Source organism: Telmatherina bonti, assembly GCF_933228915.1.
Source record: "Telmatherina bonti genome assembly, chromosome: 22".
Taxonomy (NCBI): Eukaryota; Metazoa; Chordata; class Actinopteri; order Atheriniformes; family Telmatherinidae; genus Telmatherina; species Telmatherina bonti.
Window position 1 is genome coordinate 22,942,343 of NC_136631.1, and position 23,024 is coordinate 22,965,366.

Genomic DNA, 23,024 nt, shown 5'->3' on the forward strand with positions numbered 1-23,024 from the left:
GTTCATCTGTTTGAAAACTGTTTGAAAATAATAGGGTTCATGTTCTGGCATCCCCCCCCCAAAAAAAAAAAATCACCAATTTTAAATGATTATTTCAATTAAATAGAGGCTTATTAATAATTCCATTGTCTTTAAACTATGCAAACCTTTAAACTGCATCAGCAACAATAAATTGAAAGTCAAAACGGAACAAGAGTAAAAAACTTATTTCACAATTTTATTGGCTCTTAAAGAGGACATATACACTTCACAGCTGAGACAGATGTGCATTAAATGATGTTACAATTATTGTACTTCTACTCATTAAAGCTGCATCTGAACTGGTCTATCAGCTTAACCAGCTTCTTGTGGGAGTGTGCTGAATGGACGGAGGAGTGTAATAAGTGCACTGGGTTATACTTAACACTGCATACAGGTGGAGAGAAGGAAGATGGGTACTAGCAAACAGGAAAGGAGGGACTGACGTGTCACTAGCAGCAGTTACCGTAAGGGAGGTTTTGTAAACAGTGAATGGGCAATAAGGCAGCTGGTTACACTACAGACAGGAAGTGATGAAACTCAGGTCATGGCACAAACACTGATATTGGTCAGGCGGAGATGCACATGCAAAAAGGATTGGGACCACACAAGTTTTCAATCCCACAAATACACAAAACAGTCAATACGAGTTACAGATGTGGTGGAAGCACTTCATTACAGACCCACGTCTAACCGTGTGCCATGCAAATAAACTAAACACCAGGCACAAAGCTGAAGTCACAGGGAACTGGTGAGTGTCAGAGGCACAGATGGGAAAAGCTACGGTACTCTGTGCACTCCCGAGGTGAACACTGCCATATCAAAGCAGGACTGTCAAAACTGACAGGAAAAGATGGAAAGTGCAAGGAAAAAGAGGTAATGGCAGCATTTACTTGTTGACTTATTGCTGAAGGGTTGCAAATAGTGAAATAAAAACAAAAATCCAGAGATGACAGGTAATCACATTTCCACTTAGTTAAAGGTTTGTCCTGAAATCTCTTCCTGTTTCTGTTAATTAACTTTCCACAGGTTAGGAAGACTCTGGAGTTCATTTCTAGCAGAATCTGAAAACCAATGAATAGCAAGACATTTTGGAAAAAGCTACATTAATTCCCAATCTTGTCTGGAGTTTGGTGAGAAGAGGTTTTGCTATATGAAGCTACCACAAGCAGCTAATTCAGAATGTAACCCACAAATTAAACAAACATTTGAATATATTAACTGTAGCAATTGTTTTATAAGTTAGGGGTGTCCGGCTCCAGTCCTCAAATTAATCAGCCATTGTGCAGAACTTCTTAGGCTCCATTTAATATGAGTCAGATGTGGTGGAACAGGATACATAGAAATCCTGCAGGACATCGACCCTTGAGGACAGACTTTGGACACCCCTGTTGTAAATGTATGTATCAGACTATTTCTTAGCTTGGATAAGCATTAAGCCTCACCAAGAAATATTCTGGTGGAAGACAAAAGATGTGGAGTTTGGAAGGACTGGAAGACAAAAGATGTGGAGTTTGGAAGGACTGAACGTCACAAACGTGACGTCACTTTGTATGGAGTGAGTTTAAGAGGTCGTCTTGGGTTGGAGTTAGACTAGATGTTTTCTCCCTTCATTTGTCTGCTTTACTGCTCAGATCTGAAAAGCAACTGGTTCACATAAACTTTGAAAGATTAAACAAATAAGTAAAATGTCATTTATTTAGAGAGCTGCAGGGTTAATTTGTACCTGACAAATATTTATTTATTTATTTTTCCAGCATTTCGGGGATTTACTAGAACTTAAGTTTTCTCTACCAGGCCTGCACAATAAATCACGTTCTTAAGGCCGATCTAGTTGGTTGCATGCAGCAGCTTCACACCATACGGATGCACATCTTCTCATCCAACTCAACAAGAAAAAAATATGTCCTAAAATGTCAAACTTTTCCTTTAAAAAGGGGGAAGTGGACGGAGGAGTGTGTGGGAATTTAGTAAAACTTGTCCTCTACACACTGACTGGGTGCAGAGAGTGAAAGATACACACAGGCCTTTATTAGGTCACCTGCAAATCAAGCCCATGTCACTGAGTGGTGGTGCCTCTCCACCCTCCCACTATCACAACGATTTAAGTGGTGTCCGTCATGCACCCTCGACCCCCCCCCCCCCGCTACTTTAGGAAGGAGTCAAGTTTTCGCTCAATGTTGGAGAAGGAATCGTCCCCCAAGTAGTCGATCTGTCCCGCTTCCCAGCGCTGCTTCCTCTCTTGTGACGAAACTGTCTGGGAGGGGGGAAGAAAAAAGGGCTCTGGCTGCTGTCTCACATCTTCTCCAAGTTTATCCTGTGATGCAGACACAAAGAATGAAGGGGGTGTTTAAAGAAACTACTTTAAAAGGAGTTGTTTCCCCATGTTCTGCTTTCCTTCAGCCAGACTAATAAACTTGCATTTCTAGACGACACAGCAGCGTTGTTTACATCAGTAGTACTCTGCTGAGTAAAGCAAACTCACTCATCCTCAGAAAGATTGTTCCACAGTGTTACCTTTAATGAAACTTTGTCAAGAATGATTTTAAAGTACTTGTTGCATAAATAATGGCTTAGAGTTTACATCCACAAAATTTAAGTATTACCTTCAAATAACATTTAAACTCCAAAAATAAAATAAAAAAATAATTATGGAAACTAGTGGAAAACCCCTTTCTCCTGTCTGCATAGACTTGTCAATGTGACAATATGGCGCAGCTCCAAGCGACTAGAAAAAGCAGCAGGATTTGGCAGCCGTCCTTCTTGTGACTAACTCAACTACTTCACTGCGGAGCTGTTACCACAGCCTGTATGGAAACTTCCTGCTGGTGTTGCACGGATGCTAAAGCCTCGGCATGGTTCACTGATGACAGTAAGCTATTCATTTAGTGGTGACCTGCTGAGGAGGAAGGCGAAACCAGCAGCAACCAGTACGGCTTTTGGCATAAATAAAAAAAAAAAAAAAAAAAAAAAAACAGTGCTGAGGAATGTGGAACCAATCAGCTTTATCAATACATAAAAGCACTGCTCGTGCTTTTATGTATTGATAACTACAAAAAACACACTTAAGGCTTCAGTTTCACCTACTGGTAAGTACACACCGTGATGGCATTGCTATTCCACAGTGCACACATTGAGAAAGTGTGCATCCAGCAAATAGGAGGTTTCAACACAGTCAGGATGTGTTGATTATGCAACATGTTGCAACAGATAAATACACATTCACTCTCATTAATACTTGATTCCTTGCATATCCACCACAACTCCATCCAGCAATCCTCTTTCTCAAACACTCACTCTATAACAACAAACCGCAAAGGTCACTTACATCGATGCTCGGGTCTACAAAGCCGCTGTTGAAGGGAGCGTCTCCATAAGCCTTCTGCAGTCGAGGCATCACAGACTTGGCGTACAGCTGCCACCACATGAGCAGGTAGTCGGGGTGCAACTGGCACAGGTCAGGCGACAGGGAGTGACCTCTGACCTCACCCCTCTGAGCGTTGTATGAGTAGTTCCACGGCTTGACTTTGCCTAGGAAGTGTACCACTTTTGCATCATGGCCGTACCTACCAAAAACAAGCACAAATACAGCAAAGTGAAAGAAGATTCAACAGTTAATGCCAGGAAGAAAAAGTCATAAAATACCTTGAGAACAAAGTGTTACTAAATGGATAAAATATAGCAATTACTCTCTCTTCTCATAGTCTGACAGTTTCTTTTAATTGTTAATATCTTATTTTATTAAAGTAAGGATATATTTTAAAAAAAAAAAAAAAAATTGTGGTAAATAAATGCATGTAAAACTTCAGATCTACTATTCAGCACTGTTACAAAGAAAATGTAGCAGCGAGAAACAAGTAATTAACATAGAGGGAATAGATAGTTTGTCTTGTAAACCTTAACTTTTAATATCCCTTAACTTAAACTATGTTTAACATGTGATACAAAAAACAAATAAAAATGTATGTATCATAACGGAATGAAACCTGATGGGAAAAAAAGAATCCCACTCAAACAGGTCTAAAATCCAGGTCTCCTGTGGGAAAGTCCCATGAGTTAGACAATTCTGCAACAAGCAGAAGTTATTTGTAAAATGAAATGCTACCACCCTGTTTTTGTACAGTAGAGTACAGTAGTACAGTAAAGCAGATATTCCAACCTAAGATTTCCAAATGCAAACCATAATAGTCAAAATTCAAAAAGATTTCAAATCACTCAGTTTCTTTATTTTAATTTTCCTTTAGTATTAAAGTAGTAATCAAACTTCCCAAGAAGACAAAGTCAACTATAACAACTGTAGTGGTGGGCTCTCTGAGTAACAGGTAAGCTCTTTGTTATAAAACCCCCACCAACAGATGGACAAATATGCACAATCTCGGACATGTTTCAGACATCAAACCCTGCAGTTTAGCAGAGATAGCAAACTTCATTAATTTCAAGAAAACCTGAATATCTTGATCGTCTGAGTACTGACTGTTTGAAAGCTGGAAGGTAAGAGTAGATGGCGATACTGCTGAGGTTGTAGATGAAGGGAAGGTGCTTGGAAATATCTGCAGTCGCCCAGGTGTTAAAGAAACTGTTGAGAACCCCCTGATCTCCACCTGCAGACACACACACACACACGCACGCACGCACACACACACACAGAAACACTTTATTGGCCTTCCTTTTCTTAATCCCAGCATTGATTACCCAATGTGACTTCTCCCCACTCTGCGTTGCAATATAGTGTAACAAGCAAACGCACATTCTGTACAGGAACGATGAACACATCAAACACATTCTGGTCACCGGACTGTCTTTCTATCATGTAAAAATAGAATCTTAAAGGAAGTGTTGACATGTGCAAGATGATGCTTCAGACATCTAGAGTGAACGTTTAAAAAAAAAAAAAAAAAAAAAAAAAAAAGTCCTACATGGAGAAAACTCAGTCCCAACAAATAATGTCTACTGCACAATCTACAGTGAAACATCATTATACATTCAGGTAGTTTTAGCTCATATTACACGAAACAATGTCAACCAAGGTTTTTAAACAGAAGAAAACTATATTCATATTCTGTCGCCAGTAACGCTGCACCTTCGATTCAATTTTTTTTCCCCACAGTTAAGAGACAGTCCTGTAAAGTTTCTGCAAGTCTCACACAGGCAAGATAACTTCTCTAAACCACAGCAGCTTTGTGTGTAACCCAGTACAAATGTATAATTTCATAACACAGAGTTCCCACAAAACTCTTACATTTTAGTGTTGCGGCTCAAAAGATAAATCAGCAGAAGTTTCACAGGCTGATTAAGGTTCTAATATTTCTCTATCAATTGTGTTTTCCAGCCAAATCAAGCTGACTGAAGCAAAGTGTTATAACACTCGGCTGTGTTCCGGAAACATTTCACCTGTGGTGAGTTCTGGCCCAGGAATATGTTCCAGTCTTGGGTTTCAGGTTTTGAGTCAGATTAAACTGAGAACTTGCAGACTGAGCATCAACAGTTGACCAAATGTGGTGACCTGAATACAGGCCAAATCCAGAACTTAGCACCCAGGCTCTGGCCAGTGTATGTAGACCAGTCCTGGGGTGTCATTCATGTTATATCTTTGCTATTGTGTTAATATGCTACAAGTAAAACAGCATATTATTTTTATGCCATTCATTAAATAAGACACTTCCTTGTAAATATTTTCCCTTTGATAATGTTTGCACTCATTTTTCAGAAACATCAGGTGGTCTTCATCCCTTTCCTAGCACTCACCGTCGAAGCTGCCATTTTCAGCACAGAATGTGAGCAGCTTCTCATGTGTTTCGTTGGATGGTCTGAAGACAAACACCCCTGAGTTGAAACAATCTGGCCAACCAGGATCCGGAGCTGCAGACAGCTCCTCCCTCTCGAAGAGTTCATCTATGTTGGACAGCACCTGCATGCACATGAACATTGTTGCTTACTTCCTCAGATATATTTAGAGCAGTCTTTAAAAAAACAAAAAAAAACAAAACATGAAACAAGCTTTCATTCAGCTTTTTTTGTTTCTCACCAACGTGTCTGCGTCCATGAACACACACTTGCTGTATTGTGTGAGTGTCCAGCAATGCAGTTTGGTGAACGTTACTCCCAAGTCCGGCCTCTTCATCAGAGCCAGATGAGCCGTGTCGCCAGAATCCATCAAATCCACCACAAGAACCTCATCAAAAATGAAGTGGAGTGCATCTCTATGACACAGAAAGTGGGGCATATATCAGCATGTACGTTGGATATGAATTAATGTGTTTAAATGAAAGCAAAAGACGTGTGTGTGTGTTACCTGCAGGGCTCTGCAACATGAGGTCCTACAAGTACCACCAGCTTCCTGGTTGTGTTGTGATTCCGTAATGACTGGCCAAGAACCATCGCTCCCTTGGCATAGTGGTCATTTGTGGCCAGTGTTACGAAAGCTTGGTCTGCTTAGAAAAAGACACAAATAAGCTTCAATGAGTATACATTTCATAACAGTTTTTTTGTCTCTTAAGAACAGTTTCAGGCCATTTAGCTCTTCAGAAAGAGTCCTTGTTACTTTCAATAAGTTGTTTGAACTTTAATGTCATTTAATGTCAGTGTACACCTTTTGCTTTAGATCCAAAGTTTTGCATGTCACACAAACCAAACAGGAACCAAATTTACTCAGCTCGAATCATCAAACATAAAAATATAATGGTGAAAATAAAGTCTGACTTCTACATGGTCTCTTTAAATGATCGGTGTAATTACTGTAAAAATTTCTTTAACAACTGTTAAAATAATGGATTACATATTAACCAACCTGTAGTTTCAGATAAACAAATATGCACCAATTCTGCAAATATAAGATGTTCACACCTTTTAAAATGTCAAATATGCTGCTGTTTATGCAGGGAAAAACTGTCCTTTTGGACCACTTCTACTTAAACATACAACTAAAGTGGAAAACTTGCTGATCAAACATGTGAATTGATTAGTTAAAAAAAAAAACCAAAAAAACAGACAAACGTATATAGTCTTAATTTAGCTTTCCAAAACAGACATAACTTAAACCTCCATGACACTCTCATAGACCTATTATGTGAAGTTCAGCATCCAATGAGTTCACATAGCATTCATAAACAACAGCAGGGGACGAGCCATGTTGCTGTTCCAGTCAAAGCAGGCCCGGAGCCAACAAAGTGTTCATCAAGCTGAATGCTTCAGTTGTTGGGGGCTTCTGAGAAACCTGATCTGTGTTGCAGTGTCGCACGGTTGCTATGGTCTGATTCAAGGAACTATAAATCGACTATCAAAAGGCCAGAGTGTGAGAGTAAAGCCCTCTTCGCCAAACAGGCAGTACAGGAAGCATGTGCTGCACTCTCACAGTGATATCTGTGGCTACACAAAGCCTTATGACACGCACGCTCACCTCTGGGGAGAAATATTTAAGACTGGTAACACTCTGATGAAAGTATTTTAAATCAGACAATTCAACCTTAATATATCCTGTAGTAATAATAATAAATTATTCAAAACATTAAATAAAACTTTTTAAGAAATGTACATGTCAGTTTGACGCAAATAAAATGCATCTGATGTGTTTTGTTCAGTAATTTTCTGCATGCATTGATTATTTAATTGTAATTATTGCACAGCTGGTAAACACATCTGTATATCAATAGCAACATGTGATACATGATGAGACTCTAGAGGCATTTTATAGCAATGAAGGAAAATAAATAAATTTGAAGCAATTCACTGTGGTATGTCCACACTACAAAACAGCTGTGTCAGATAACCGAGGAACTTAATAATGTTCCATTTTTAAAATCGTGTATAAACTATTTATTTTTCTGAAACAGAATGGTTTCTAAATGACTTGCTGAAACAAAGTCAGTGCAGTCAAACAGACATGTTTTATGTTTCCCATCATGTGACTACAAGGTTGAACATGTGCAAAAAGAAAAAAAAGACGTTTCGTAATATTAGAGCCGAGTTTATGCTCTGAAGGTCAAACTGATCTTACAACTTTTCCACTGACTGTGCAGCTTGTTATTAGTAATGACTGGAACACAACTAACTATTGTCTGCTTTTACATAGAAACTTTCCCCTTGAAACTAACAATTAAACTTAAATAATGAAAATGGCTGACCAATAATACACAAGGGGGAAAAAAAAGGTATAATATTTCTCTGGTCTTTTATTCAGTACTTGAAGCTACATTTTCTTTTTCAGTAACTTTGTAATATACTAGATAATAGACAGTTGTATGCTGATCAGCCCACCTGCTTCAGGTGCTGGTGCTGCCAAAACAGCTCTGACTCTTCAGGATACGTGACATCTGGGAGTGTCCTGTGGTGTTTGGCACAAGCAGCATGGGAGTAGATAATTTTGGGTTTTGTGGATTCCAAGTTGTGACTCTCAAAAACCTGGGCTTGTTTAGGCACATCTACCAGATACTTAATCAGACTGATCTGCAGTTTGTAGTTCTGATCAGAGTTTTTGGCTCTTTGTCATTCACAGACATGAATATGCAATAAAAGATTTTAGACTACATGATATTTCAGCACTCCTCTTAGAGAAGTGGCATCAAGCAATACAGTAATGCAGGTGTTACAATACAAGAATAGTTGTACAACTGCCTCATGCTTTTGTACTTTATTGCAAAATATGAAGCAACAAGCAGCAACTGATGTTAAGTTTTTGTTCTGATCAGTTTTGTTAATGTTACAGTGGCGCTTATGTGAGATCAGAGCAAATATATTTTGCTTGCTCAATCATCTAATTTCCTCTTTGACAAACAAGTGTAATATGTTTTGGAATACAGTAGTGGAAATAAACATCAGGGTTTGGATTATACTCAAAGATATTATAGGCTATTGACTATGGCACCATTACCTTCTTCACAATTTAAAAAAATAAAAAATAAAAATTCTGAGACCTTAGAAACAAAATGATAAATTATATTAAAAGTGAGATGATGAATAAAATTGTTTTATAGTGTGTTCTAGCACTTTTTGAGCAGACATTTCATTTGATCAAACACATCTTGACATCTTGGCCTCATAAATAAAGAATGACCTGCACTTTGTAAATATGCGTGTCAGTACTTTGTTGCTAAAATGGCAAAGAGCTTCAAAATATTTATGGTAAAAAATGGGTTTTTGAACATTTTTTTTGTTTGTTTTCTCCACTGGCATGTAAAAATATTAGTTTGGCATCGTTTTAACACCGGATGTGTCGCTTCTGACCTCCGCTAGCTTGATTTAGGTCCAATCCGCTGCAGCGACTCATCAAATTAAACATCAGAACATTTAAAGCAACACAAAAAGTGACTGCATTAGCAATTAAACCCGTTCGCTCCACCGATGTCCAGTGGAAAGAAGCAATGGGTGCAGCAGCAGGTGTCCTCAGAAACCAAAAAAGCGATAATTTCGGAAGATAGAGACAGTTCGCGCAGCTCCGGTTCGGTCCGGAGTGTCCATGTTCCGGTGTGGCGATGGTGGGCGCGTGAGTCAGCTGAACCTCGTTAGGTCTTACCCGACATGGTGCGTTGAGGAGAGTCCGCCTGAGGCTCGCGGATCGGACTGGAGAAAGGTTTGCAATGCGAAGGGCAGAGGCGCAGTAGCTGGGAACAGTCCAACACAGGAATTAAAGCCCACATTTTCCGGGTCACGTGGCGACTGACAGCGGACACGCCCCTTACGTTTGCGTCTCTTGCAATAAAACTTTATTATGAAGCTTAAAGCCACAAACATTGCACCACGCCTTTCTGCTTCATTATGTCAACATTAATTTGATATTAGTCTGATGAAGGAACTGTTTGCTCGTAAACAATGTATCTAAATACAGGCAATAGTAAAATTTAACAGGTTCCCTACAAGGAAACAGGTCATTAGTGTAAACTTTTTAGGAAAAAATCTTACAATGGAATTTACCTTTTTGGTATTTTCTTTTTAAGTGTTGAGCAAAGTCTTATGTAGATCATCATCAGAAAACAGCACATGTGGGTTAGATTTGAGCCAAATATCATTAGCTTTCTAGAGAGCTTAACCATACATATGTATATTAATTGAAATTCTTTTTTTTTTCTTTTTTTTATAATTCTGAAGATTTAGTAGTGTCACAATTTTTCTTTGCGTTTGTTGAAATGGAAATATTCTAATTTTTTTCCGACATTGTATGATGAATTCCTACCATAAAACAAACAAACCAACAAAAACCTATTTAGTTGTTCAAGAAACTACACAGATTGTAGTCAAATGTCAGAAAAATTCTTTTTTGTGTTTTGTATGTCAGTTAAAAAAAAAAAAAAAAAAAAAAAGCATATGAATAAAGCCTGGAAACCTATGTGTAAAAATCTTTTAACATGTAAACAGAAAAACTGTTTGGTTTATGTAGGAAATGTCAGTGTGCCACTGAGTCAACACTGCCTCAGAGTGGTCAAAGAATCACAATACAGCTGAACAATGCTATAAAGGCTTAAACATAGAATATCCAGAAGTATGTAATATGGAAAAGTTATCATCCAGCTACTATAAATAAATTGATCTTAAAAACAACTTTAAAAGACTTAAACCATCTTTCAATAATTAAATAAACGTTTTTAGTTATTTTCTTCTTTGTTTTGTTAATTAAAAAAAACAACAAAGGAAAAAGTCTATTTTTAGCTGAATTACTTTTGAGTTTAGATGCATTTGATGTGATCCTCTGTAGCAAAAAAAAAAAAAGACTCACCTATTCGCGCTGCATTTCAGTAGTTTTCAATCAAAACTATTTAAAGTTTACTTTAAGTCTAAATCTGCGTGTTTCTTTAAAGCTGGAATTGATCATGATTTTAATAGTTTTCATTTAATGTTTTTTCTTTTCTCTTTCTTTCTTGTTTTAATTTTAAATTATACTTCTTATTTTCTGATGTGTTATTGTCTCTGTAAAACACTTTGAATCACTCTATTGTTGGATTGTACTATATAGATAAACTTGCCTTTCCTTCTGCTTTTTGTGTTTTAAATTTCACTTTACAGCAAGAACTGAGTCAGAGGCAGAAGTAATTATAGCAGAGGAAATAAGTGCAGCAGGTGTTTTTAAACAATGTGTTCCCCAAATCAGTGGAATTAGCAGAAACCCTTGTATTAAAAAAAACAAACTTCTGCATAAATTCAAGCTATTTACACACTTGGTGCATTTTTGAGCAAAGGCAAAGCAAGTTTATTTGTAAAACACACTTTGTGTACAAGACAATTGTTTTGTACTTTTGTGTGGCATTCACTCTATTTCTGCACACGTGCTCTCAGCCTCAGTGAATAATCCAGGGTGTTTATAAGGAAGTCTTAACACCTGACAAAGAACTGATCCTGGGTCAGGACCCACAGTTTGAACCATAGTTTGTGTATGTGCAAGCTCAAGGGGACATGCTTGTCTGAGACCAGTGATTAGGAAGAGAGAGTAACCGGAGAGCACCTCAGAGTCCTGGAGTGAAACTGAACCGATCAGATGTCAGAAGAAGAAAAGACCTGAGGGGACGCAGAAAAGATGGAGTTCTTGAGCTTTGTACAGTCAGTTAAAATTAAGACATGGCTTTTTAAAGAATAGGTTTCTTTTAAGTCTAGAAGGAAATTTTTTTGTCAGACTTGTGTATTGGATTGAGTTGACAATGATATTGTGTGTGTTTTTAGCAGAAGGAAAAGTAACCCTTTTCTTCACAAGTTAACAGGTAAACACAAAGATGAGGTGGAGACATTAGGAAAAGAAAAAACAGAGACAGATGGAAAAGGGTTAATGCAAACAAAATGTCTTGAAAAGGAGGGGCTGGAAAGCAAAAAGAGAAAACGGGCCTAAAACTCCAAAAGCTTCACAAGCTGATTTTCTACACTGGACTGGCCTTGCTCTGGACTCTTAGCCCTGCAGCCTGCCGGAAACTCAAGGTAAGCTCCTTACTTTAGTCTTTATTGTTACCATTTCATGGTGCATTGGAATGAGTTGAGCTTTATTGCATATGTGCAATTAACAGATATGCTGAAAACTAACCCAGAAAGTTACCCAGAGACAAAACAGGTCAAATGTCAGAGAAATGTGGCCGATCCTCCTAGTATTTACAAATAAGTGAATAAAGCATATATCCAAAAGAGTTGTATGGATAAAGAGGGGTAATACTCTTGAAAGTTGAAGCAGTTTAAGTTATGAAGCTGACCTCGTGCTTCAGGTTACAGCCCATTGTGTGGCAGTGAAATAATTGTCAAAGCAAACTCAACCTCATGTTTTAAACATGTTTGTCAGAAATGAAAAACGGGAGCATAGACCCTTTAAAAGCTTACATGTAAAGCAAATGAAGCGATACAGTGAAACAAGTTATTTTCCCCTTTTTTGCTTTAGTAACTGTTTTACCTTTTAAAGTTTAATATCAATACAGCCAATGATGCTCATTCATTAGTCAGCAATAAGTCTAGGTAGTGTTGTTATTTAATTGCTGAGTAAGTATGCTGACTTCCACAGTCTTCAGTGACCTCTGTTTCAGTGAGTTTGGTCACACTTAGTTAGTTCACAAATGCTAAGACTTTCCAACAATAATAAAGTTCTAAAGATTAGATTAAATTAATAGACAATTGGATGGAAAGACCTGACTGCAACTATTAAAACAGTATGGCAACATATTAAAATAAAAACAAAGTTCTGCAGCTAAATTTGTTTTGAAGTTATCAAAGATAACCCAAAAGGAACATAAGGACAAAATATAAAAAAAACAGCAAAGAGGCTATTTTTTTTAATCAAATGGCTGAAAGGTTTGATGTAAAGAAAAGGTCGAGAAACTGGTCTTCTTTGTTCTTGACATTTTTGACAAGGCTTATGGCATCTGAGATCCAAAATGACCTTTTCCATCAATATATGTTGCATATTAAACATATTCGAACATTTTTTGTTTTTACTGTTCTGCACCCAGATTCAGTGTGAGACAAAGAGGTGTTTTGACTTCAAATAATTGTCCTCAAACTAACGACCTCAATCACATTCAGTGGATGCTAACATGATGACACAGCTGAGGCGTTAAATGTTAACTGTCAGGCGACGCCTGTTCCAGGTCCAGGCAGGCCAAAGGTTCACTTTGAGTCTCCACTGAGACACTCCTCCTTGGAAAGGTAATCAGCTGTCAACATTTCTCTCTGCTGCGGTGCAAAGCCCAGCAGAGCTCTGGAAGACTTTACTCCTGCAGCCTTGTGTGAAGGTACCTGTCATAGTCTTACTTTGTATTTGATGTGGTTTCCTCAAGAAAAGTTGCTCAACAAGTTTGTTTTTTTTGGGGTTTTTTTCATGAAAATGTCTCCAGAAATTCTGATACATTTTTAAGTTAAATTGCATTTGTGTGCACGTGATTGTGCACGTAGTTGCCGCAGATGAAAGAGACATCCCTGCAATGGAAGTCAGTACAACTATGTTTCCAAATTCTTTGCTTAGATTTTTCTCATTTACCAAATTAGAAATCAGTTGTCTCCACATCTGCCGTGGAATTAAACAATTTCTGTCTTGTTGTAAACTTTAGGTCCATTTAATAAAAACAAAACAAGTTTAAGTGCATGTCTGTTTGTGTTTTAGGTGCACAGAGCATATAGGCTATAATGGAGAGTTACGTGACACAGATTTCCAGAGAGGACTTGGAAGATCTCAGGGAGGCCTTTGCCAAAATTGGTAAGTTTTACTCCAAGACACTCGAACTTGCACCCCTTACATGAACCAAAAGGTTTATTGATAGGAATTCTGACCAAAGATAGACTTTTACTGCTGGCCATAAAGTACAACTCTTATATGAGTGATTTTTATTACTTGGGGTGTTAAGTGTGTGTACTTTGTGTGTAAGGAGTGTTCAGAGGTGAAAATAAAAGACTGTCTTAAGATATTGCTTGATAATCATAAGTCTATGACTTAGAAAATGATAATGATAGTAATGGGTAGAAAAAGTGGCCTTTATTTAATCATGTTTAAAATTTTGTGTAACATTATTATAAGACTGATTCCAGTGATACAGGGAGGAAAACATGGAAATGACTCAATACAGTAATGTCACTATCAATTAAATTAATCCAGTAACAGGTTTATAGAACATTTCAACCGGCCCTAAATGGTTTTAATGAAAATGTAACAATGTGTTATGACTCATTTACGTGTAATTTTCCTCAGTCTAAACTGACTTTGATGAATTGAAACAGAATTATCTGGCAAAATGTAATCTTAATTGTGATCTTAAACAACAGTTTAGGTCTAAAGTATCAAACCATTTGCTGGTATAAGGAGAAAGATAATTAGCAATCTGTAAGATTTTATGTTGGGATATTTTGTGCTGGTGATAAAAGGTGGGCAGTGGGCCCAAGGAATATTAAAGCATCATTATAGCATTCAGAATGACGTAAATGTCCATGGCTTTCATTGTTTTCAGTCTTTTTCAACGCAGCATGATGTTTATAAAATGTAAATTTTTTCTATTTAGTTTAAAATAGTTGCTGAAGCCTCATATGGTACGGTTATGTTGTCATTTAGAAGTTGTTACCAGCTGGGCATTTTATATTTGGCTTTTATTATTGGAAATATTGAGTTTCGAGAGGTAAAAGAAAGTTGTTACAACATTGGTACAACAGGACATGCCACAAATAAGCAAGCAATATTGACTTAAAAAGTTTAGTGTCCTTCCGTCAATTAAAACCTACATACAGCAACAACCAGTTATTATGAGAATATAAGTTTAGTTAATACATAAGTTCTTTTGAAAGAAATCTCACACATTTTTAAACTTTTCATCAATTTATAATAAAAGCTAAATGTTTTTGTCACAGATCTATGACAAGCAAACATCTATTGATGTTTTTACATCGCTTGTTTTCCACTACATGATGAACTATATAAAATGCTTGGAAGCTTCAAGGTTTCACTTGTCATTTTTTTAGTGTTTGCTCTGTTTTTGAGGTAAAGTTACGCAGAAGCAATCTGGTATTAGTCTTCTGACAGAATAAAATTTGAAGGTGAGTTCAGTATCTGTCTCCAAATCGAGTCTTTATTCTCTCTGTTATCAACACTAATGGATTTTATTTGACTTGCTAATAAAGACTTGCTTGTTCTTTCCATATTTAGCTATATTTGCAATGCAACTAATTTTACATTGTGTGTTTGTGTGTGTGTGTGTGTGTGTGTGTGTGTGTGTGTGTGTGTGTGTGTGTGTGTGTTTTTTTTCTTTTCTTTTATGTAAATTGTTGTCCAGATATTGATAACAGTGGCTTTGTAAGTGACTTTGAGCTTCAGGATCTCTTCAGAGAAGTAAGCTTACACCTACCTGGGTACCAAGTGCGGGAGATTGCAGAGACCTTCATTGCTGGAGATACTAACAAAGATGAGAAGATCAGCTTTGAGGAATTTGTCTCTGTGAGTCTTCACACAGTAATATAAATATCTTTCCCATTAAACCACATCTAGAATAACACAGTCTTTTTGTGATCAGATCTACCAAGAGCTGAAGAGTAAGAAGCTGAGTGAGACGTTTAGGAAAAGCATTTCAAGGAGAGAGGGGGTCCGCTCTTTTGGAGGCACATCAGAAATCTCAAGCGAAGGAACACAACACTCATACTCTGGTGTGAAAGAATATTATATTATTTGTGTGTGCACAAATATATTTGTATTAGTAATAACTCTGGCTCTGTTTTATTTAAGTAATATTTTATCTCCTTGAAATGTCCAGATAACCTGTGGAGGTGTTTAATGAATATCACAAAGACTCCTTTTCCACAGGAATGACAAAATATCCATGGAGCTACTCTCTTCTTAGACCACATCAATTATTCTTTATTCACTAAATAGGCCTTAATCCATTTCATAACTCATAATATTTCTGCTGTATTGTCATACATGATAAAGACATGAAATCCCTGTGTACAATCTGGAGTCAGTGATCCTAATCTGCATGTTTTCTAGATGGTGAGAAAGTGGCTTTCACCAACTGGATCAACAAATCTTTGATGAAAGATCCAGACTGCCGACATTTGCTGCCCTTGAACCCTGACAACGACAGCCTCTTCAAGTCTGTCCGTGATGGCATCCTACTATGGTATCATATGCGTATTATGCAAATATAAATGAACATATTGATGAAAAAAATGTAACATGTTCATTATTATATAGGAGCGCCTACTCAAATGTGACACTTTTGACTTTAAAGAGAAAAAGGAATGGGTTGAGACATATCTATCATCCCATAAAATTTAATGGCTGTCTATAAGAGTTATGTTGCAACATAACAAGATCAGTGTGATTCTTTATGGTTTTATAGTCAACTTGTACTCTTTGATTTCTTTCATTCAACATATAATAGGAATTCCACTGCTAGATGCAGTTTTTAAAAGACACACTTCACAGAAGCAATGTAACATGAACCAGCAGTCATTTTATGTCTTCATGTTGCCCCATTATGTCTTTTATTCTCTTTCAGCAAAATGATAAATCTGTCTCAGCCTGACACAATAGATGAACGAGTCATCAACAAAGGGAATATTACCACCTTCAAAATGACAGTGAGTGCTCCATTTTACATGAGTTTAGTAAATCTATAACATTAATACATTGCAAATACTTTGTCTAAGATTACTGGTAGAAAAGCATGTGAAGAACTAATTTCAAAATTTGGAGGAAGTTTCCAAGAGTTTCAGAGAAGCTTCATACTGCCATCATCAGCTGGTTAGCATAGTTTAGCTTTGAGAAAGGAAAACATTTAGCTTTTAAACTTTCAAAAATCCAATAATTGTTTTTTTTTTGTTAGGTGCAATGACTTAAAGTAATCATAAATATAGGCAAAATTGTTGCCTTATATGTGATATCTTTAGATGTTCGGGTAAACTCAGCATCCTGCTTACTGTGTTTACGCTAAGCTAACATGGGTTTATGCTAAGCTAACAGGCTACAGTTTCCAGCTTTTGAACAATCAATGATCAATGTTTTATTAAGCAGAAACTCTGAAAAAAGGTCATTTTTCCCAAACTACCTAAGTAATTTTTAATTGGAAATTATGACTACTGTGAAATAAACTTAAATGTAATTTAAAAATATATATATATATTATTCCTGTTTACTCGCTTTACAAATAATCTATTGTATGTATTATAATTATCATCTAAGACATAATAGATTATGAAAGTGTAGACTTGGTGACCCATAAAGTTGTCTTTACATTGAGTCTGTAATATATTAACTTTTTTACTGCATGATTCGATTACTATTCTGTTTCATATCTTCTGTAATTCTGAGCATGACTCTCATTCACAGTTAGAAACAAATCTGTGACCTCCAAGTTGGCCTTATTTCTTTTTTTCTTTTTTTTTTTTGCCTTATGCATTTTTTCTGAGAATTAGGTTGTTAAGTAGTGTGAATCGAGCCACAGTCATTGTTTTAGACAAGGATCTTTGATAAAGAAAAAGAATAAAATGATCTAATTTCATGTTCATTTGTAGGAAAATCTGGTCTTGGCTTTGAACTCAGCATCAGCAATCGGTTGCAGAGTGGTGAGCGTTGATGCTCATGATCTGATGGCAGGAAAACCTCATCTGGTCCTCGGACTGGTTTGGCAGATTATCAAGGCCGGACTCTTTGCTGATATAAAACTTAGCAGGACTGAAGGTCAACACACTCACTAACACACATGAAACATTATCTTCATAGTTACACTATTAATCACCCTAATATTAATGCTATCATTTGTAAAAGGAGAGCAAACTTGCCTGCTAAAAAACTTGAGGGAGAGGAATTCATGTATATTGCTTTGTCAACTGCTGAGGCAGAAAAGTAATTAAACAAACCCTGACTGCAGGCAATTATTTTCTATCACAAAGTAGTGACAATAAAAAATAATTCTACAACTTTCATTTTCAATTCTTTCACTCTAAGCCAGTTTCGTGCTTTATTACTTGAAGCGTTCATCTCCCGTTTTACCTCTTACATAACTTGGCCTCTAGTCAAACACAGAAGCAGTTGTCTTTAAAAAGACATTTTCATAATCGGGATTTTCTTAATTGAAAAGCAAATATATTAATCTCCTGAATGTAGCACTGCATCCTCTGCAATGTCTCAGTTTAATGATTATTTTCTCAACTCTAAATAACCAGAGAGTCACGACCTCAGCCATGCAGCTCCTTTCCACCCATACTGTGAAGACTCCTTTAGTACCTTTCTGTGCACACAGTTCCTTCCAGATTATTCCCAAAACTTTACTTTACTCTACTTTAGACCAAGACTGATTCTCAGAAAAAAGTCACACAAAGTTTTTGCATGAATTTGCTAATGAGCAGACAGGCAAAAGATCCTTAGCAGATGTAATTATTTAGCCTTTGAAATATCAAGACAGATAGAAAACTGTATCAAACTGTTTATTTAATCATATTACTTGTTTTGTTCCACCATCTAGAAAAGAAATATTTGGTTGTTAATTTAATTGTTTAAAAAAATAACCCCTTATTGTCAAAGTCAGTCATGAACTGTAGGAGTGTACATTTGTGCTTAAATAACAACTAAATATTTCAATAAAATTGCTAGGATAAATAAATATATATTATAGTTGCCCCTACAGAGCTGTTTAACATGTTTTTATCCAGCCTGATCTGACTGAAGCTCTTTTGACTTCCAGGTGTGATGAACCTTCTTATAGATGGAGAACAGCTGGAACATCTGATGGATCTCTCCCCTGAAGAGCTGCTGCTCCGTTGGGTTAACTTTCATCTGCGCAATGCAGGGGTGCAAACAATCAGCAACTTCAGTGATGATATCAAGGTGCAATGCAAAACACACATGTGCATTCACAAAAATAACCTACAACATTTATTACAACCTTTTCCTGTACTGTTTTGTTGAAGGACTCGCAAGCATACTTCTACCTGTTGGATCAAATCGCTTCCAACGAGATGCAAGAATTCAGATCGCGTGTCAAAATTGACATGAGTGGCCTCAGTGTAAGTCATTTTGGTTTTTAAACTTACAGCATAAACAGAAATTTAAGTCAGTGCATCACTGTGTGTCTTTGTGTATATAAAGGAGAGGAATTTGGTGAGAAGGGCGGAGTTGATGCTGCAGCAGGCAGCCAAGCTGGACTGCAGGCAATTTGTTTCTCCCAATGACGTCACAACTGGAAACAGCAAACTCAACTTTGCCTTCGTAGCCAACCTATTCAATATGCATCCTGGTCTGCAGAGAGCTAATATGAATGGAAACTTTGAGGAGACACAGATAAAGGGTGAGCAAAAAGATGTGATTCACTCCACAAATTACTGAAGAGCAAGTGTTCTCATACAAATTCACCAACATTTAAAAGAGAAGGGATGTAATTCTAGCTTTATAAATCACAGACAAGAAAAATGAAATACAAAATTTCTGTGTCAAGGTGTGGCAGATTGGTTCAGATGTTCATACTGTACACTACAGCTGAAATCAGCTATAATCAGCTGTTATTATTCAGCTGGAGGACAATGCGATAACATTTATGATGCATTTATGTCTTGTCAGAGGAAACCAAAGAAGAAAAAATATTTCGCAACTGGATGAACTCTCTGGGTGTCTCTCCTTATGTAAATCACCTTTACCGGTATGTCATCAGATAGACATAAGAATGATTATTCTTATCACGTGAACAGAAAATATACTTAAAATTGCTACTATAAAACTACTTTATATGGTGTTGTATTTTGGCAAATGATTTACCTTCACCATTGTTCCCCTCATTGCCTCTGTAGTTTTAAAATGCTTGAAGTCTTTCTCCATTTAAAAATGCCTTTGTCATTTGCAGTGATCTGCGTGATGGCTTGGTGATTTTGCAGCTTCTCGAAAGAGTAAAAGTGCCTGTGCTCTGGAAGAAAGTCAACAACCCACCATACCCTTCTCTGGGTGGAAATATGAAGAAGGTGCACCATGCAAACACATTAAAAAAAACAAAACAACAGCAACAAGGCATGTAATTAAGAAATAAAATGACTGTAGCTTTTATTTTCTGTTTTTCATACATAAAAATTAGCTGGAAAACTGTAACTACGCTGTAAGGCTGAGCAGGGATGTGGCTCAGTTCTCCCTTGTTGGAGTGGGAGGAGAAAACTTAAACGAAGGAAGTCCAGTGCATACCCTGGCACTTGTCTGGCAGCTGATGAGGAGGTACATGTGCTACCCAGAGCTGTGAATATGGCACTGACTGAAGTATTTTAATTAAGGAAGATAAGATGTATTATGGCCCTGCATGAATGAATGAATGAATGAATGAATGAACCACACAACCATTCTTGCAGTCTTTGTTGTACATCCTTCTTGTTTTCCTTCAGATACACAATTATGGTTTTGTCAGATCTGGGTGACGGAGAGAAGATCAGAGATCAGATCATCCTGGACTGGGTCAACAGCACCCTGAGCCAGAAACGAAAGGGCATACAGATTAGCAGTTTCAAGGTGTGCGAGCAATAACTTCTGGAAACTAGAGGCTGTATGTGAGTTTAATGCTTTTGCATGTTCTGAGTAGGACAAAGAGATCAGCACCAGTCTCCCAGTGATTGAACTGATTGACATCATCGCTCCTGGAACTGTCAAGTGGGAAATGGTGAAGAAAGTAGAGAGAGGAAGGATGATGAATGAGGATAAACTCAACAATGCCAAGTAAAACATTAAAATTATTTTCCAATTCTTTACATTTATTCTTCTGCTAGTGCTTGGCTTATTTCTCTTCCTGTTTCCCTCTCAGGTATGCAATCTCACTGGCCCGAAAGATTGGCGCTCGCGTTTATGCTCTGCCTGATGATCTTGTGGAGGTAAATCCGAAGATGGTGCTGACAGTTTTTGCTTCCCTCATGGGATATGGCTTGAAAAAGACCAACTACTGAAGAAAATACGACAGAAAACAACTTTTTCTTAGACCTGTATCCTTACAGAACAAAACAATCTGCCATTCTTTATATGTCTAACCATAGACTTTAGCTAAAGCTGTAAATCTTTTTTCATCAGCAAAGCCTTTGCATTTGTTTGTCTATGATTTCATCAAACCTAAAATTTATCGACATTATATATAACGGGACATTACTATTCTGCACTATTTACTTTCTCTGCAATATGTAGAGATGAAACAGAGGTAAAAAACTGAATCATACAGACATGTCCTCTTCTAATGTTTATGAATGTTGTGCTTTGAAAATCACTATTTAATTATTTAAATAAATCCAATAAATGCCTAAACAACTATGTGTGTGTTGTCTCTGAAAAGACCAATTATTTTGTATTGTGCTGTCCTAAAGAAATATGTTATGATTCTTCAATCATGATCCTTTAAAATTAAGAAAGCAGCTCAAGTTAACACAGGACATGACCGTCTTAAATTCATGTTCAACACTTTATGTTTAAAAAAAATTTTGACTTAAAGTGCAGTGAAAGTTGTCCATGATTGGCTAAATTTGTCGCAGTCTAAATGTGACTTATATTGTTTTTGCTAATCTAAACATCTTAATGTAAACTTTGTCACAAAAAGATGTTCCTTTCTATTTTTCTGTCCTGCTGCCAGAAACAGTGACACAATTTTTTTCCACCTGTCTACTTGTCTGTAACAATGAGAAACTTCCACATGAACTAAATTTAATCATAACAGTCTCCTTGAATTTTTATTCAAAAGTTTAAATGAGCAATGTGACGTTAAATAATTGCTAAGTAGATGCACATATGACATCAGAAGTCTTAACTCCTAAATAGTTATCTATCCAAATTGTCTTTAAAACAGACACTAAACGGCTCTAAAACCTTGAGGATAAAAAGAAAATTAAAATAACTTTTGACAAAGACTTTAATATTTCTATTGTCCTAATGAAAGATGTAGTTATTCTTCGATCATAACGTCATAGCAACTGGAAACAGCAAACTCTACTTTGCCTTCGTAGCCAACCTGTTTAACTTGCAATAGAGGGGTAATGTGGAAGATCAGTCATGTCATTCTCAATTTGCATATTTAGTTAAACTATAATAACTTTTTACCCAAAGCTTCAGGCCCTAACATAAAATTCTGTAGCATAAATTCAGTACTTTGACTCAGTTCAGGAATTCACTTTATCTTTTTATTATTGTAAGTCACAAAGGTATTATAAGAATAATCATTATGATAATGACAATGATTATGATTATTATTTATTTAAGAAAAATCCTTTATGAATAAAACTGCATTCTTGGGATGTTGATTTTAATCTGACATTCAGACAGATTTCCTGGGACAGTTCAGGTTCATTGGTTTTTTTTTTCTCATCCTGGTCCTGTTGTAGCACTGCAGGCCAAAATAACACCATCATTTTTCACATTAGGATAAGTTTCTTTCAAAGACAAATGTTAATACAAAATAGTGTAAAGTTCAGTTTTGTTTCAACCTATAGAAGCATTTTCCCATCAGCCCTCCAGCAATCTGCAAAGACGTAGAAATGTTGTTGCAGAAGAAATCTTGGTTGCGTTTTACGGCTCTCTGCTTGTTCATGAATATTACAATGAGGAAACCGAGGAGATGTGAATTGCAAAGAAGTTATTGTGGGTTCAACTGGGACTTTCCCAATACTTTTTCTGGACTGTTTTTGTTCTCCCCCCCCCCGGCTTTACCGGTCCCTTAAGCAGGTAAAATCTGTCTTTAATTTCTTTTCTTTGTACATCCAGCTCATTGGAATTAAATGTCATGACTGATTTCCATTTATGTGTGAATCAGGCTTCAACAATTATACCACATGAAACAGGAAAACTATTTCTCTAATATTTTCTATAATTCGAGTCTTTGTCTCCGTTGAGGACTTGTGTGAAAAACTTATGTTTTTTTATTTACATTTATCCAGAAATTAAAGAATTTACAACTGAGCAAAGTTGACGGTTTGACTTCGTGTGTTAGTATTTTGGGCCTCAGTGATTGCCGTATGACAACAAAAAAACGTCACTTTGGAGCGAAATTTTCGGAAATGCTACACCATGGGAAGCATACGAAGTTGTGCTCTGCTTATAATATCTGACTTATGCCATTTATAACATCTTTTGG

General features: G+C 36.7%; 2 protein-coding genes across 3 annotated transcripts; one reads left to right on the forward strand and one right to left on the reverse strand.

The window, feature by feature from the left end:
* Positions 1-209: 209 nt before the first annotated feature.
* gyg1a (glycogenin 1a) lies at positions 210-9,650 on the reverse strand (the record flags this gene model as incomplete). Of its 2 annotated transcripts, none has more annotated exons than XM_079262771.1 (7): positions 210-2,335; positions 3,347-3,584; positions 4,493-4,619; positions 5,764-5,926; positions 6,044-6,218; positions 6,311-6,446; positions 9,527-9,650. In XM_079262771.1, 7 exons carry the CDS (start codon positions 9,648-9,650, stop codon positions 2,165-2,167), a joined length of 1,134 nt encoding a protein of 377 aa, XP_079118897.1. In that variant the 3' UTR covers positions 210-2,164. The 2 variants fall into 2 exon arrangements, with proteins under 2 accessions (XP_079118897.1, XP_079118896.1); XM_079262770.1 differs by having other exon boundaries at positions 6,311-6,449.
* Positions 9,651-13,596: 3,946 nt separating this feature from the next.
* pls1 (plastin 1 (I isoform)) lies at positions 13,597-20,859 on the forward strand (the record flags this gene model as incomplete). The annotated part of the gene is made up of 15 exons (XM_079261636.1): positions 13,597-13,666; positions 15,228-15,388; positions 15,465-15,594; positions 15,935-16,067; positions 16,449-16,530; positions 17,464-17,629; positions 18,633-18,775; positions 18,859-18,954; positions 19,037-19,235; positions 19,505-19,583; positions 19,785-19,899; positions 20,010-20,143; positions 20,308-20,431; positions 20,502-20,635; positions 20,721-20,859. The coding sequence occupies 15 exons, from the start codon at positions 13,597-13,599 to the stop codon at positions 20,857-20,859; spliced, it is 1,905 nt and encodes a 634-aa protein (XP_079117762.1).
* Positions 20,860-23,024: the final 2,165 nt, after the last annotated feature.